Raw genomic sequence first — 15,865 nt, forward strand, 5'->3', positions numbered from 1 at the left:
GCTGCGTGGCGCGGTGGCGGGGAAGGGCGGTGTGAAGTGAGTGGCGCTGCGGGAGGGGCCGTCGGCGGCGCTGGTGAGCTTTGCGGAGTTGGGCGGTGCCGAGGAGGAAGAGGAGGTGGGGGCTGGGTCTGACGCGGCCCGGTTTTGGGGGCTCCACTTGTTTATTTCTCGTGGGTGCCTCCGAGTGTGTGCGCGCTCCACTGCTTGGTGGGAAGGGGGTGGGGGGAGGGCCCGGGGGAAGGGGGAGTTGGAACCGGGGTCGAAACGCCGCGTGACTTCTAGGTGAGGGAACGCCGAGCGGTCGCCGCAGCGTCCGCCGTCGAGAAGCCCTTGTTCCCGCTGCTGGGAAGGAGTGTCTGGTGCCGACAAGATGGCGGACGGGGAGCTGAACGTGGATAGTCTCATCACCCGACTGCTGGAGGGTGAGTCGGGGCCTGGCCGGCCGCGGGGAGGGGGCGCCTACCTTAGCCCTCCTTGTTCCTCCGCCGCCGGAGCCCGAGGGGACCCCCCCTTCCCGCCCCGAGGCGGCCCCCGAGGAGGGGAGGAAGAAGCTGGTGGGCCGGGGGGAGCGGCCTCCGGGAACACGGCCGAGGGGAGGCTGGGCGTTAGGGGCTGTCCCCGCGGGCAAGTAGTGCCCCAGCGGACCTTCGGGCACCCGCACGGCGGGAGTGCCGGGTGACCCTTCGCGAGGAGGGTGCCGGGATGCGTGCTCCGGGGTATTGTACGCCCGTGGGACGTGTATTTCTTCTCTGTTCTCTTTGTGCCTTGCCCTTGGATGCCTCCGCTTCTTGTTACCGGAGTGAATTTAAAAAAATCTTCTCCTTAAGTCGACTGTTTGATCTGTTCGGCATTTTTACATGATGCTACAGGACAAACTCAATTCAAGGAGCAGATAACGTGAGCGGGAGTTGAGTCCCGCCCATGTATTATTTAGCTTTAAAGCATAGTAAGCCAAAAGTCTTTGACCGAGCTGAAGATGCACGCAAGAAATATGTAGACACGTTTGCTGAAGGGATTGGTTTTCGGGTTTGAGAATTTTAGCAGGTTTGAGCAGGATTTAATTTCTGCACAAACTTAGAAAAGGTCGATTGTAAAGCCTCTCTTGTGTTTAAAAGATATTTACAGGTCTTCGCAGCTTTTGAAGTTTCTGGGCCCTTCTGTTTATAATTGGATAGTTTTATGTTAGGGTCGGGGATTGAGGGAAAGGGAAGAGATGGAGAGACCAGGGTATTATTCAAAGTCAGTCGCTGCCTTCTGCCAGTGAATCCCTTTACCCTAAAATTTGCGTCATCACTAGCTGCTTTGTGAGTGTGTAGGAAAGAAATTACGCCTTTAAAAAAATAAATTATTGTTCTCTCTGTCAGAAACCGTGGAAGGATTACATATCCATTGTTACTGGCTTTCAAATTTCCTGAAGATAATTGTTTGCCACCGTGAAACAGTGTGTACTTACATTTGGAAAATCATCGCAGAAGAAGATTGTGTGATTGGGGGGCGGAAGGGAGGGCGCTAGTTCCTTTTTTCAGCCAAAGTGTCGGTATTTTATCAGTTCTCTGTGCACCCGTTGTGTATGTAACAAACTACAGTATACTTGCTCCACATGTGAAAGCCTTCCAGCAGACTAAGACTGAGTCTCTTAAGACTGAAGAAGAAGCAAAGTTTTACCAGGAACTCTTGTTTGCCTTTTCCTTTACTATCAAGTTATTCTTGGGAGGCCCCCTGGTGCCTGCAGTCAAGGTTCACGGTTTAAGACGTTGTGGACTCCTTAACAGATGTGAACATCTTACTGGGTCTGTGAGACATTTGCTTTGAAAAAGTGTATGTATTTTTTGTAGTTACGCATTGTTGTAAGAGGGAAGTGTAGCTATTTAAAAATTTTAATATCTTGTTAACTTTGGGGGAAGTTTATGCTCACCATGAACTTGGCTTGTAAATTTAAATATTTAAAAATCTGATGCTTGTATCTCAGCTTCTTTATTTTTGTCTTACATAAACTTACATATTTATATACTGTATAGGCATAAAACACAGCAGACTTATGTGTTTTTAAATCTTTGATATGGGATCTTTTAAGTCAGATGCACCTTTTTAAGATTATAGATAATTAAGAAACTTCACTAGTGGATTGTTCAAGGTTGTTAAGAGAAAAGATCTGGTGAAGAAAATAGGCTAAGTGATTCTGTTTATTTCTGTGAATTCAAATTACATGCGTGTTGGGTTCTGGTTTTGGATGATCATTTTCCAGACTTTTTCCCCTTTTAAATTAGCAAGCATTTATTGACCTGCTTTGTGCCAGTCACCAGGAATCCAAAAATAAGACACAGTCTCTTCACTCAGGGAACTCCCAATCTAAACAAGTGACTTTCAGGCTTTTTCAGCCTGCTCTCTGACAGTAAAGAGTACCATTACTTGCTTCTTAATCTCGGGAAGTATGTTTAGTTTTGACCGTGCCTCCCTGGGATTCTTAAATTCTCCTCTACTCCTTCCCTTTTCCAAAATCTAGACCTGTCCAAAGACGTCCTAACAGACTTGGATTTTCTAATAAATAATTGTTTTTAATATTCAAATAAGAATTCTTTTGTCTGCCTTGATTTTCAGTGATGTTACATGCTAATTATTAACTCAAATTCAAGTAAAGCTGCTTAGCAGAATAGCTATAGTTAGGTTTTTTGCTTGTTTGTTTTTAGTATTAAATGAAAGTATTGTACAAGGGAGGGGAAATCAGCAGGACTTGATCTCATTTTAAAATGCTGACTGTAGTTCCATAACATATTCTTGATTTTTTTATTACATCAGATTGCTAGTCAGCTATAACCCTTTTAGTAACTTTTATTACCAATCAGCTATAACACTTTTAGTAATTTTATGAGTTTCTTTGTGTTTTTTAGGTGGCCAAATGATGTTCATTTCCAAAGTGCCTTTTACTTTTAAATTTTTTGTTATTATTTAATGCAAAACAGTATACTAATTTATTGTTTGGATAGTGCATGTTCCTTCAGTATATTTTCTTTCTTTTTTTTTTTGGTACGCGGGCCTCTCACTGTTGTGGCCTCTCCCGTTGCGGGGACGCGCAGGCTCAGCAGCCATGGCTCACGGGCCCAGCTGCTCTGCGGCATGTGGGATCTTCCCGGACCGGGGCACGAACCCATGTCCCCTGCATTGGCAGGCAGACTCTCAACCACCGCGCCACCAGAGAAGTCCCAGTATATTTTCTTGAGTTAAGTTTTACTTAACCACAAAGCCAAAGATGCCTACCATTCTATCCCCTTTAGTGATCCTGCTACCCATTCTTGTTGAAATTGAAGCTAGTTCCTATGGGTATCCTGGAAAATCCAGTAAAAGCTTTTTACTTTGATCAGCAGTTCCAAAAGGAGTTAGGATGGCAGTGGGAGTATAGAGAAATCACCTGGGGAGCTTTATTCAGACTATAAATGTTGAACTTATTTTGGAGGACTTGAAAAAGGTTGAGTAGAATCTGCTTGTTTGGGAAGAGGGTTGTGTGGAAAACTGCTTCCAGATGGTTGAGATTGTGCCAGCTCTGTTCCCAACCACAGACTGTTCACAACAGTTTTATTGAGATACAATTCACATACCATACAGTTTCACCTATTCGAAGTGTATAATTGAGTGGTTTTTAGTTAACCATCAGTCACCACAATCAATGTTAGAAAGTTTTCACCACCACCACCCTCAAACACAACCCTGTTTTCACTAGCCAACAAATCCCTTTTCCCTTCACCACTCCTCTCACTACTAGGCTACCCCTGAGCTACTTTCTGTCTATAGATTTTGCCTGTTCTGGACATTTCATCTGAATGAAATCATACATTATGTGGTCTCTTGTGATTGGCTTCTTTTAATGTTTTGAAAGTTTATCTATGTTGTACCATGTGTCAGTATTTCATTCCTTTTATGGCCGAATAATATTTCATTGCATGAATATACCACATTTCATTTGTCCATTTATCACTTGATGGACATTTGAGTTGTTTCCCCTTTTTGGCTATTGTGCATAATACTGCTATGAATGTTCATGTATAAGTGTTTGTGTGGGCATATGTTTTCATTTCCCTTGGGTATATAGCTGGGAGTGAAATTGCCAGGTCAAATGGTAACTGTTTAACTTTTTGAGGAACTGCCAGACTGGTTAAAGCCTCTTTTCTGATTAAATTGTTTAGTTACGACTCAGCAGTCTAAAGATTAGGCAGTTTGAAGGAAGTGCTAGTTGATATTGGCAACCTCAACTTCTGCAGGGATAGTGTTGTGTAGACCCAAGGCCAGGTCTGTTATAAAAAGAGCAGGTTGAGGAATAGGGGGAGATGGTCTTAGGGATACTTTCTCTCTTCTCTTGCTTCTTTTTAGATGAGAAGCTAGAGAAGGCATAAAGATGCTACATTGTTCAGAGATTCAGGGATTAGGTTGGTTGCTTGCTTGCTTGGTTTTCCTGTCAGTTCCAGCAGGTGAGGGAAATTTTGACAGTTTGAAGAAGTAGTCCAGAGTATTTTTATTTTATTCGAAAATACAGAGCTGGAGCTTTTCTGGTAAATGTCTAAACCAAGATTAGGATTTATTGGGATTTAGAAATCTATTTACATTTGAGTCTAGAGACAGGATTATATTAAGATTTAGGATTAGTGAGGTAAAGATAGTAAATTTTATCAAGTAGGTTTTTTTCATCTGAAGTCTTATTATCCACATTTATCTTTTAACAGAGCATCCATTCCAGTAGTATACGTTCTCAAACAACTCGACAGGTAAAATAACGTCAGTGTTAAGAATGTCAAGATATTTAGAAATAATTAAAATCTCAGTTTCAGAAACAACCTTGATGCTGGAAATCTTGGACTGTAGGGATGCAAGAAGAAATGGTTTGTAAATGTCAGTAGGCTTAGCAGTGGTGTGGTGGTGGAGGATAGGGATTCCCAGTTTAATCTTCTAGGATTTAATTTTGAGTGAATACAAATGTATACCCTCAGGCAGCGATCACTGTTCCTCTAGCAGCTGTAAGTAGCCATTTCAAGGCTTCTTCTTTCTGGGAAAATAGAGGATCAGTGAAGATAGGAAGCAGAAAGAGATTAAGGTTACAACTCTTCTTTCTTTTTGTAAACCCTCCACCGTCCCCCAAGATTGAATATGATTACCTTTAAAGTCTTGGTTATTGGTAGGTGAAATGTAGTTTTTATTTTTACACCTCATTCTCTGAAATACACTGTACCTCAGAGATTTTCCATCTTTAAGGTAAAATGAAAATGCTTTAATAGAAATTGTCTTTATTCCACAATTAGAAGTAGGGGACTAAAAATGCAGAAACTCATTCTGAAGTTAAATAAGTACAAATAACTAGTTGCCAGTCTTCCTAGTTTAATGGAGGAATTCAGTTCCTGGTCTAGGTGGGTACTTGTCATGCAGTAGAAAAAGTAGTAAAAGGACAGGGACAGTTGTCCTTTAATCTGCCTACCCACTATTCATGTGTATAGCAAAGTGATTTATGAGGACACACATAACCTTCTTAATCGTCACTGACCTCAGGGCTTTCCCTTCCCAAATTTACCCACATCTGTGCAAAGACAAATAGAGGTATTTATGTTACGCGCGCAATCTGGTGGGAATGTTGCCTTTGGGTCTTGATATAGGCTGGCACTGTGTAATTTGGAGGTTTTGACACAGTTTATTTTCCCATAAAGGAATTTAATCCTTAGAATGTTCATCAGACTATGCCTGAGTTCCCATCTAGTCAATTACCAAACTATTGATCAAAACATTTTCTTGCTTTGAGTGCTTGTCTAACACCATTTTAACTTTTCCCTTAATCCTACCTACTATTTTCAAGATTTAGAGAAATCAAAAGTTACTTTTCATATTTAAGGACATCTATTATATAGCTTTCTCTAATATTTAGCAGTTATTATGGCTCTTTTTTATTTTAAATAGTAAACAGAGGGAAACTTTATAGGTACTTGTAGGTTCATCTGTGTTATTTGAATATGTGTCAAATAATTGAGCCAAAGTAGTGAAAGAAAATGACCAGGCTTCTGAAGTGAAAGTGAGAGAAAGATCTAAGTTATATAATGACAGAAAGGAACATATTTTATGAACATCAGACCTTAACTGCAATAGTTATGTGAATCCTGAATGATAACAGATATATACTCAATTAAGTGTTTATTCAGGGTAGTTCAGTAAGTATTGATATAGTGGGGGACCATGTTTATACTGGCTAAAGGTACAGGTTCTGCATGTATTATAATTTCAGCTCTTCCTCAGTTTCTTTTGCATTTTGAGGATGATAATAGACCTGCTTCATAATGTATCTGTAACAATTAAACTGGTAGAACGCTTAGACCATAATAAAAGCTCAGAAAATGTTAGCTACTGTTATTGTTTAGTATAAACCTGAGTGTAAGGTAATAGAGGGCTTCTTATGCTACTGAGCCCTGGACCCTCCTCAAAGGGATTTTTGAGAAGGCTATTTCTTGTGAGGATCTAACAGATGTGCCCTCCACATTGTTTGTTGCATACAACCACTCATACATAGTATGTATGTATAAAACATTTCTTTCCTATTCCCATTATTCAGAATTTATAACCTAGTTTGACATATTAATGTTGGTGCTGAGGGGGAGAGATATTTTTAGGCAGAATTAAATGGTGAAAGGTGATTTAAGGAGATTTGGTATATGCTTTCTTTTGGCTAGGGGCTAGAGAGCAATGGATTTCAAACTGTGAATCTTGGGACTACTCTGTACTCATAAAAATAATTGAGGGGCTTCCCTGGTGGCGCAGTGGTTGAGAGTTCGCCTGCCGATTCAGGGGACACGGGTTCGTGCCCCGGTCCAGGAAGATCCCACATGCCGCGGAGCGGCTGGGCCTGCGCGTCCGGAGTCTGTGCTCCGCGGCGGGAGAGACCACAGCAGTGAGAGGCCCGCATACTGCAAAAAAATAATAATAATAATTGAGGACAAGAACTTGGATTGGTATGAGTTATTTATCAGTACTGTGTTAGAAATTAAAACTAAGAGTTTAAAAATATTCTTTAATTCATGTAAAATAACTATAATAACCTATTCATTTTACATAATCAGAGTTTGTTTTCTACAACAAAAATAATAGTGATAAGCACATGTCTTTAACGTCTGGCTTTGTAGAAGACAGCAGAATTCTCATATCTGCTTTGCTTCAGTTTGCTTTGATACATTGTTTTGGTTGAAGTATATGAAGAAAATCTGTACTTTTACAGATACAAAGTTGTAAAAGGAAGGAGTATTTCAATAGCCTTTTTAGATAATGGTGGATATTCTTCAATATTATACCAGAAATCGACAAGTGATAATTTCTTAAAGGTTAGTTGTAATGTAGAATCTGAAATATTGTTCTTTTACATTAAAATCCATTTATCTATCTTGCATTTTAAATGGATCTTACAAATGACTTTGTAACATGCATTGGTCATTTTGAAAATACTGGTTAAGCTGATTTATGCAGATGTTCAAATGTTGACACATTTTATACAACATCAAAAAATTCACATTTGTTACTATTACAGCAAGGTATCAGAAGAGTCCTTAAGTATGAAGAAGCTGTCAAATTCATGGTGTTGGATACAAGGTTTCCAGAATTTTAATTTTCACTAGCAACAAATACTGTCAGTTGTTTTCATTGAAGTGACAGGCTCACTTTGTTCATTTTCAAGAGTATCTGTTAAATATAAGTGTGAATAACCATAGTTTGTCACTTGTGCTTTCCAGTAAAAGAGATGGTCTGTGGAAGTAGCTAGATCAGCTTGGAACTAAAACAGTCATACAAGTGCTCTTTTTGAAGACAACCATTGTACTTTGATATGCAACAGAAATGCTTCATGGATACTTTCATTTCATCATGCAGAATATTAAAAAGATGTATACTTGTTGGTGGCGATGTAAGAAAATTGTTTTTACTGCTTAATCAAGGGCAAGGGCATTTTTAATTGAAAGTGGACCTTTTTTGTTTCGCTGTGTGTGGCAATTTAGTGCCTCTGATTTGGTTTCTGCTGAGGTGTCGGTGTTTTGAGGTGTTTTAATCACCATTGCTTTTGCACCATGCAAATGCCAACACAGTGAAAAAGGGGATCACACTCGTGAGAATCACAGGACTAGGGCGCTCCCTTCTTCTGTTCCTGAAATGTCTATATCTGTATCTGTTAATTTTCTTCTTTACTCTTTTTTTCATTATCTATTTGTTTACTAGTTTACCTGGAATGATTTTTTAACTTACGACAATACACAGATCCCTCTGAGAAATCATGAAAGCCCCAAACTTAAGGTAAATTGAAATTATGGCAGTTGCTTAATTCTTTCATTTAAAACCAAAATTCCCCATTCTAGCCAACTGTAAAAATTTTACTTTTTTTGCCTTTTTTGTGGCTTAAAGTAGACTCATACTAAATATGGAGAAATTGCTGTTTCATCTTAGAAAAAAAATTTAGGAAATCTGGATTTATGTTAACTTCGCTGTTGATTAGTATGTAGCCTTGAGTGAATCTTTTTGGTAGGGTAGAAGTTAAAATGTTAAAGGTTAATGAAGATTACTAAGATTTCATGTGGCAGATGTAATAGTGGAATTAAGTGTTTTTTTCTCCTTGGCATTCTTTCTGTTTTAGAGAAGGCAGTTATTAGTAAGAACTTGCTGGAGAAAATAGCAGATGGTTATTGAAAGATAAAATTTAGTGTATACACAACACAGACATATATATCACACACCATTTGTAATTTAAAAAACAAACCTGCATTGAAAAGGTTTTTACATGAATATGAAATTTGAAAAATAATGATGGAGTATAATTTTTTGTAATCATGAGAAGAAGGGACTTCTTTTGGGGGAAGAGAACATTTTGCTTAATTGAGGTTCAAAGTTAGTGTTCTGTATCATCAAAGTCAACTGGAAGTGTTCATCTGTTAATGCTGATCTATAATGAGATTTTATGTATTTCATCTTGGAAGGTGTCTTAACATAGATAGGTAGGTACTACTGAAACTTATTATCAATCCAAAAGCATGTGGTTTTAGTTAAGTGATTTTAGTCATCACTTGGAAGGTATTTATAGAATTTTATTAGTCCTCTCTTAATATTTGCCTTTTATCATGTGATAATATTGCACATTAGTCAATTCCAGTGAGAGGTTAGGTGGAAGCTCCTCACCTGCACAATTAAATGGACTTTGATTTATTTTGCACTAACACTGAGGTCTAAAGAATGCTGTAAGAACTGTGGTTTGAGCTTAGAAAATAGTGTCCAGTGCAAATCTGTGAGGGAATGAAGATCTCACTTGTTTTAACATTTGACAGCCCTGGAACTGTGTAAAGCAACCTGACATTTGCTTGTGATTACAAGCAACATTAGTTGTCAGAGTGACTTAGCATAGTGTATGTTTCACACACAAGTATTTTTTCACATTTTAATTTTAGGTTGAGTTATTAAGAAACATTATCAGGTTTGCAGCAAGATCTAATTTATAAAACCTACTCAGTGCTCGATAGTAGTGATTGAGGGTGATTCTCATTCAGAAAAATGTCAGTATTGGCCCTCAGCTCAAAAAAATCACAATAAAACTTTATCACTATTAAACCACTGAACTGCTGTGTGGTAGGGCAAGTCAGGATATTCAGCTTTTGTTTCTGACAAACATTTGTGTAACTGACAATGGTTAAGTTCATGAGAGCTAATGAAGTACACCATTGATACCACTGGTTCAATATTTTTCCACTGAGTGATTGCACCATAAGCTTTAAACACCTTCAATTTTCACAAGCTTTATTAAATTGTCCAACTAAGTCTTTTCCTGCTTCATGAGTGTTTTTACCTCCATCAGTGTTTTGGGTTTGTTTCTTTAGCTTCTTTGAAAGTATTCTTTTTATTTATTTATTTTATTTATTTTTGGCTGTGTTGGGTCTTCGTTGCTGCGCATGGGCTTTCTGTAGTTGCAGCGAGCGGGGGCTACTCTTCGCTGTGGTGCACGGGCTTCAGTAGTTGTGGCTCGTGGGCTCTAGAGCGCAGGCTCAGTAGCTGTGGCGCACGGGCTTAGTTGCTCTGTGGCATGTGGGGTCTTCCCAGACCAGGGCTCGAACCCGTGTCTCCTGCATTGGCAGGCGGATTCTTAACCACTGTGCCACCAAGGAAGTCCCTTCGGAAGTATTCTTGCCTGTGGTTGTCCCACACAGACTATTCATAGAGGCTAACTTTTCAGTCATTTCAAATTCAGCATTGGCTCCTCAAGTGAGCAAAAACTAAGTATTGGCAATATCTGTGAACTCATCAAGAGCCAAGGAAACCACTCAAAATCATTTTTGTTTTTTTAACTGATTATCGACGTTGCTTCCAGTGTCCTCAACCCTTCAAGAACTGTCTTTACGGAAGGACTAATACATATATAGTCTTTAACAAGTTTATAGTCTCAGGACATACTTCTTTGGCTTTTCCAAACAAATATGGTTTAATTAACTCACCATTAGTAAATGGCTTTCCTCGCTTTCTAATACATGAACCAGTTGGAAGCTTACTTTCATTGCAGCCTCATTTTTATTTTTGTGAAGAAATTCTGCTGTGATGAGAGTTCATTTACAATTAAAAAAATTTTTTTTGATTGTTACTTTCCTATGAGATGGGAATGTTGTGATGAAGTGCTTAGTTTCCTAATGTGAACATACATTTTATTCTTTTAGCACAGCTATAATGTCATAAATACAATGCCTAGTCATCTAATTCAGTAACAAAATAATCCACACTCCACTGGGCCTTAGACATTCATATTTCAATTTTCTTCCTTTGACATGATGAGTATGCACTGGTAATAAAAGTAAAATAAAATGTTGCAGCACAGCAGTAAGTAGACGCTGAAGACACTGTTGAGTTATAACTGCATCTCTGCAATTTCTAGTACCCTGGGAAGCAGTGCAAAGCCATGAGGATGCTCCATGTGGTCTCTATGGCAACTACTCAACTCTGCCATTGTATCGTGAAAGTACCCATAGGTAATACGTAAATGAATGAGAGTGGTTTTGTTCCAGTAAAACTTTACTTATGGACACTGACATTTGAATTTCATATAATTTTTATGTGTCATAGAGTATTGTTCTTCCCCCGCCTCCCCCTCCAACTATTTTTTGTTTTTGTTTTTTGTTTTGTTTTGTTTTTTTTGTTTTTTTGCGGTACGCGGGCCTCTCACCGTTGTGGCCTCTCCCGTTAGCGGAGCACGGGCTCCGGACGCGCAGGCTCAGCGGCCATGGCTCACGGGCCCAGCCGTTCCGCGGCATGTGGGATCTTCCCGGACCGGGGCACGAACCCGTGTGCCCTGCATCGGCAGGCGGACTCTCAACCACTGCGCCACGAGGGAAGCCCCTCCAACTATTTTTAAAAGTATGAAAGTTACTCTTAACTCACAGGTCACACAGAAACAGGGATTGGACCAGATTTGACCCTCAGGCCTTAGTGTTTTCCCCCTTTTCTGGTGTAAACATGATTGTGCAGAAAGATTATTTTATCGGGAGCCAGGAGACCTTGATGCTTCCACCTAAGTTGAATGACTCATTTGCTGAGATAACATACGGGTTAAGGCCAGTAGTGTCTAGTCCTTGGCAAGGTATTCCTCAAAATTCTTCATATAAGCGTCTGAATTTATAGTGTGTGCCCAATGATCATATTTTGTGTACTTCTCTGTTTTCACTTGAGCAGCCACTCCATTGTTGAAGAGCAACCAACACAGGAAATTTTTGAGGGTTTTGATCTTTAAGAAAAGGAAAGCACCAGTGTGTTCAACAGTCACTCCTGGAGGCATAGGGGAATAGACTCCAAATAAAAAGTGGCAGTCTTACTGGACTAAAGAGGAGAAGTGGAAGTCTGGGGCAAATAAAGCAGTTGAAACTTAAGTCCAAAAGAGGAGAGAATCACATAGACTCTAACCTCAAGATCTGCAGTCAGGTCCCCCTAAGCGCATTGATTTTTAAGATACACACGTGCAAGGGAAGATTCTAAGTAAACCAGAAGAAAACAGTGTCTGGGAAGCTAAAGATATGAACAGAGATTCCAGCATCCCCCACAGTACCAGCATGGCACAAGTTGAAGTTCAGTCTTTATGAAGTAAGAGAGGCCATATTATACCCTGAGTTTTCCATTGAGACCCCCATCATGGCCACTCTCCAAGATTGAGGGCAAAATGAAGTAGACCAGCCCTCAAGAAAATGTGGGTGAGGGGCTTCCCTGGTGGCACAGTGGTTAAGAATTCTTAACAGTGGTTAAGAATCTGCCTGCCAATGCAGGGGACACAGGTTCGAACCCTGGTCCGGGAAGATCCAGCCCATGAGCCACAACTACTGAAGCCCATGCACCTGGAGCCCATGCTCCACAACCAGAGGAGCCACCACAATGAGAAGCCCGCACACCACAATGAAGAGTAGCCCTCGCTCACCACAACTAGAGAAAGCCTGCGTGCAGCAATGAAGACCCAACACAGCCAAAAAAAAAAAGAAAAGAAAATGTGGGTGAGTCCTTGGTACTCTGCTGCTAAAGGAAGCAGCCCTCCATGGAGGAAGATGTTGTATAGAAATTGTACAGTTTTTCATCCATAATCAAATATTTCATTCAGTGAAATACTACAGGAATGCTAACAGGATTAATGGACCAAAATATCAAGAGGAGAAAAAGGTATAAATCCACAGAATTCACATATTAGAGTTATCACACAGACTTGAAGATAACTGATTTAATATGCTCAAGGTAAAGAGGAAAAGAAAAATTTTATCAGACCTGGAAACTGTACGACTAAAAAAATATATTAACTAAAATTAAGAATTTGGTAGTGCATTTACTAGCAAATTAGAGACAGCAAAATAGAGTAGTAGTAAACTAGGGGAAAAAGAGTTGAGTAGAAATTATGCAGTGCTGAGAGAGAAAAAATAGAGGGGAAGTACAGAAAGAAAGCAACAGAAGACAATGGAAGGGTTTAACATGTGTAATGGGATTCCCAGAAGGGCGAGAGATGTGGGATAGAGGATATATTAACCAAGAATTTTCCAAAATTGAGAAAGATACCAAAACAAGATTAAAGAAGGTCTGTGACTTCCAAGTGGGAATAATGTAAATAAAGTCATATTGAGACCCATCATGGACTTAACTCCTAAAATCAAAGAAAAAAATTTTTTTAAAGCTCCCAAAGGAAAGAAGTCATTACCTTCAGGACAATAATAAGAGAGATGGTTGATATATCACCTGAAACTACAGAAGCCAGAAATCAATAGAATGACCTCTTAAAGTGCTAAAAGAAAAAAAAAGAATGCTAACCTACAATTCTAAATCTAGTGAGCATATGCTTCAAAAGTGAAGGCAAAATAAAGATAGACTAAAACTAAGAAAATTTATTGATAATAGATGGCACTAAAAAATGCTAAAGAAAGTTCATGTTGAAAGAAAATGATCGCAGATAAAAGCACAGAACTGCAGAAGGAAATGAAAGATAGCAATAAGGATAAATGTGTATAAATATAAATTAAGACTAAAATAATGATTGTGACTTGTGGGGTTTAAAATATATGGGAGCAATATATGACAACTGTAGAGCAAAAGTCTGGAGAGTGGTAAATCAGTCACAAGTGCATATGTTATCTCTAGAGTAAGCACCAAAAGAAAAAGAATATATAACTAAAGAGCTAATAGAGGAGAAAATGGAATAATAAAAGATAAGCAATTACTCCAAAGAAATGTAAGAAAAGAGAAAGGAATAAAAAACAGATGAGACAAAACAAACGATAGGATGGTGTACTTCAACTCAACTTTCCCAATGATTATGGTAAATGTGAGAGGAGCAAACACTCCAGACAAAGCTCAGAAGACATAAGCATATACTGTTTACAAGGGACATATTTTAAATTTAAGGGCACAGATGGGTACGTAAAAGAATGAGGAAAATACATTATGCACATACTAACCGAAAGAAAACTGAGCTGGCTATATATTTATGCCAGAAAAAGACTAAGGTAAGAAGAATCGCTAGAGGGAAAGAAGAGCATTGCACAATTTAAAGGAATAAATTCAACACGATGATACAACAATCTTAAATTTTTTAGCTATGTAATAATATAGGTCAAAAACACAAAAAGGAAAAGTTGATAGAATGAAAAGTTTGAAATAGACAAAACTACAACCATAGTAGATTAATGCACCTTTCTCAGTAACTAATAAGAAGAAAAATCAGCAAGGATGTAGAAGATTTAAACAACACAGTAAAATTGACCTAATTGATACCCATGGAATGCTTTACCCAGCAACTGTAGGATATTACATACTTTTCAAGTATCTATGGACACTTACTAAAATATACTGTACCATAGAGCAAATCTCTAAATTTGAAAGAAAGGAGAGATCTTAGATATGTTCTCTGAATTCATTGGTGATAAGCTAGAAATCAATAGCATATAACTGGAAAATCCTCAGGTATTTAGAAATTAAGTAATGTAAATACTTTCACATGTCTTACTGGCTAAAGAAGAAATAACTGAAAGTTATAAAATACATTGACCTAAATAATAGTGAAAATATGTGTTAAAACTTTTACAGTTACAGCTAAAAGCAGTGCTTAGAGGGATACATATAGCTTTAAATGTATATATTAGGGAAAAAAAGGCTGAACATTAAACTATTTCAAGACAACAGAAGAATAAATTATAACCAGAAAAGGTAGAAGGAAAGATATAATAAAAATAGCAGAAATCAAATAAAAAGATGTATGATTTTTTAAAAAATGAAATCCTTGAGAAGATTGGTAAATTGATAACCCCCTAGAAAGACTGATAGTGTAAAAATTTTTTTTTAATTTACCAGTATCAAGAAAGATATAGGAGGGCTTCCCTGGTGGCACAGTGGTTGAGAGTCCGCCTGCCGATACACGGGGCACGGATTTGTGCCCCGGTCTGGGAAGATCCCACATACTGTGGAGCGGCTGGGCCCGTGAGCCATGGCTGCTGAGCCTGCGCGTCCAGAGCCTGTGCTCCGCAACGGGAGAGGCCACAACAGTGAGAGGCCCGTGTACCGCAAAAAAAAAAAAAGAAAAAGAAAAAGAAAAAGAAAGAGGAGATACCACTATTAAAGGAGACTAAAAAGATTGAACAAATAATGCAATAATGTAATCCTGGGTTGAATTCTGTACTGGGGAAGAATATGCTGTAAAAGACATGATGGAGACAGTTACTAAAATTGTAATACATGCTTTATTTTTTTTTAATTTTTTAACTTTTTAATATATTTATTTATTTTTGGCGCGTTGGGTCTTTGTTGCAGTGCACACGCTTCTCATTGCCTGGCTTCGTTGCCGTGGCTTCTCTTGCTGCGGAGCACGGGCTCTAGGTACATGGGCTTCAGTAGTTGCAGCACATGGGCTCAGTAGTTGTGGCTATCAGGCTCTAGACCGCAGGCTCAGTAGTTGTGGCGCAAGGGCTTAGTTGCTCTGCAGCATGTGGGATCTTTCCGGACCAGGGCTTGAACTCGTGTCCCCTCCATTGGCAGGCAGATTTGTGCAACCAGGGAAGTCCCTTTAGTACATTCTTTAGATTAAAGATTTGTATAAATATTAAATTCCCTGAATCTGATAACTTGTATTGTGGCTGTGTAAGAGATACTATCAGGGAATAATACTGATGTATTAAGGGGTAAAAGAGCATGATGTATGCAGTCTATTTTCAGATGGTTCAGAGAAGAGTTTTAAATATATGTATTTTAAGCATAATAAGATTCTAAATAACTTAATGCTAATAAATTTGATAATTTAGATGAAAAACTAACCTTGGCAAACTGACACAAGGAATAGAAAACCCAAATAGTCTTGTATCTGTTAAAGAAAATGAAT

At 38.9% G+C, this 15,865-nt stretch overlaps 1 protein-coding gene across 3 annotated transcripts in view; it reads left to right on the forward strand.

The window, feature by feature from the left end:
- The window catches only part of PPP1CB (protein phosphatase 1 catalytic subunit beta), a 37,147-nt gene continuing 21,282 nt past the window's right edge, over nt 1–15,865 (forward strand). Inside the window, exons 1-2 of one of the 3 annotated variants that reach the window (XM_007470868.1) lie at nt 43–73; nt 283–422. In XM_007470868.1, the coding sequence (XP_007470930.1) occupies nt 371–422 (52 nt within the window). In that variant the 5' untranslated portion in view covers nt 43–73; nt 283–370. Of the gene's footprint in view, nt 74–282; nt 423–15,865 lie in introns of all 3 variants that reach the window. The other 2 variants (XM_007470870.1, XM_007470869.1) reach the window with 2 other exon arrangements.

Source organism: Lipotes vexillifer, unplaced genomic scaffold (genome assembly GCF_000442215.2).
Source record: "Lipotes vexillifer unplaced genomic scaffold, Lipotes_vexillifer_v1.1 scaffold717, whole genome shotgun sequence".
In the NCBI taxonomy this organism is placed as follows: domain Eukaryota; kingdom Metazoa; phylum Chordata; class Mammalia; order Artiodactyla; family Lipotidae; genus Lipotes; species Lipotes vexillifer.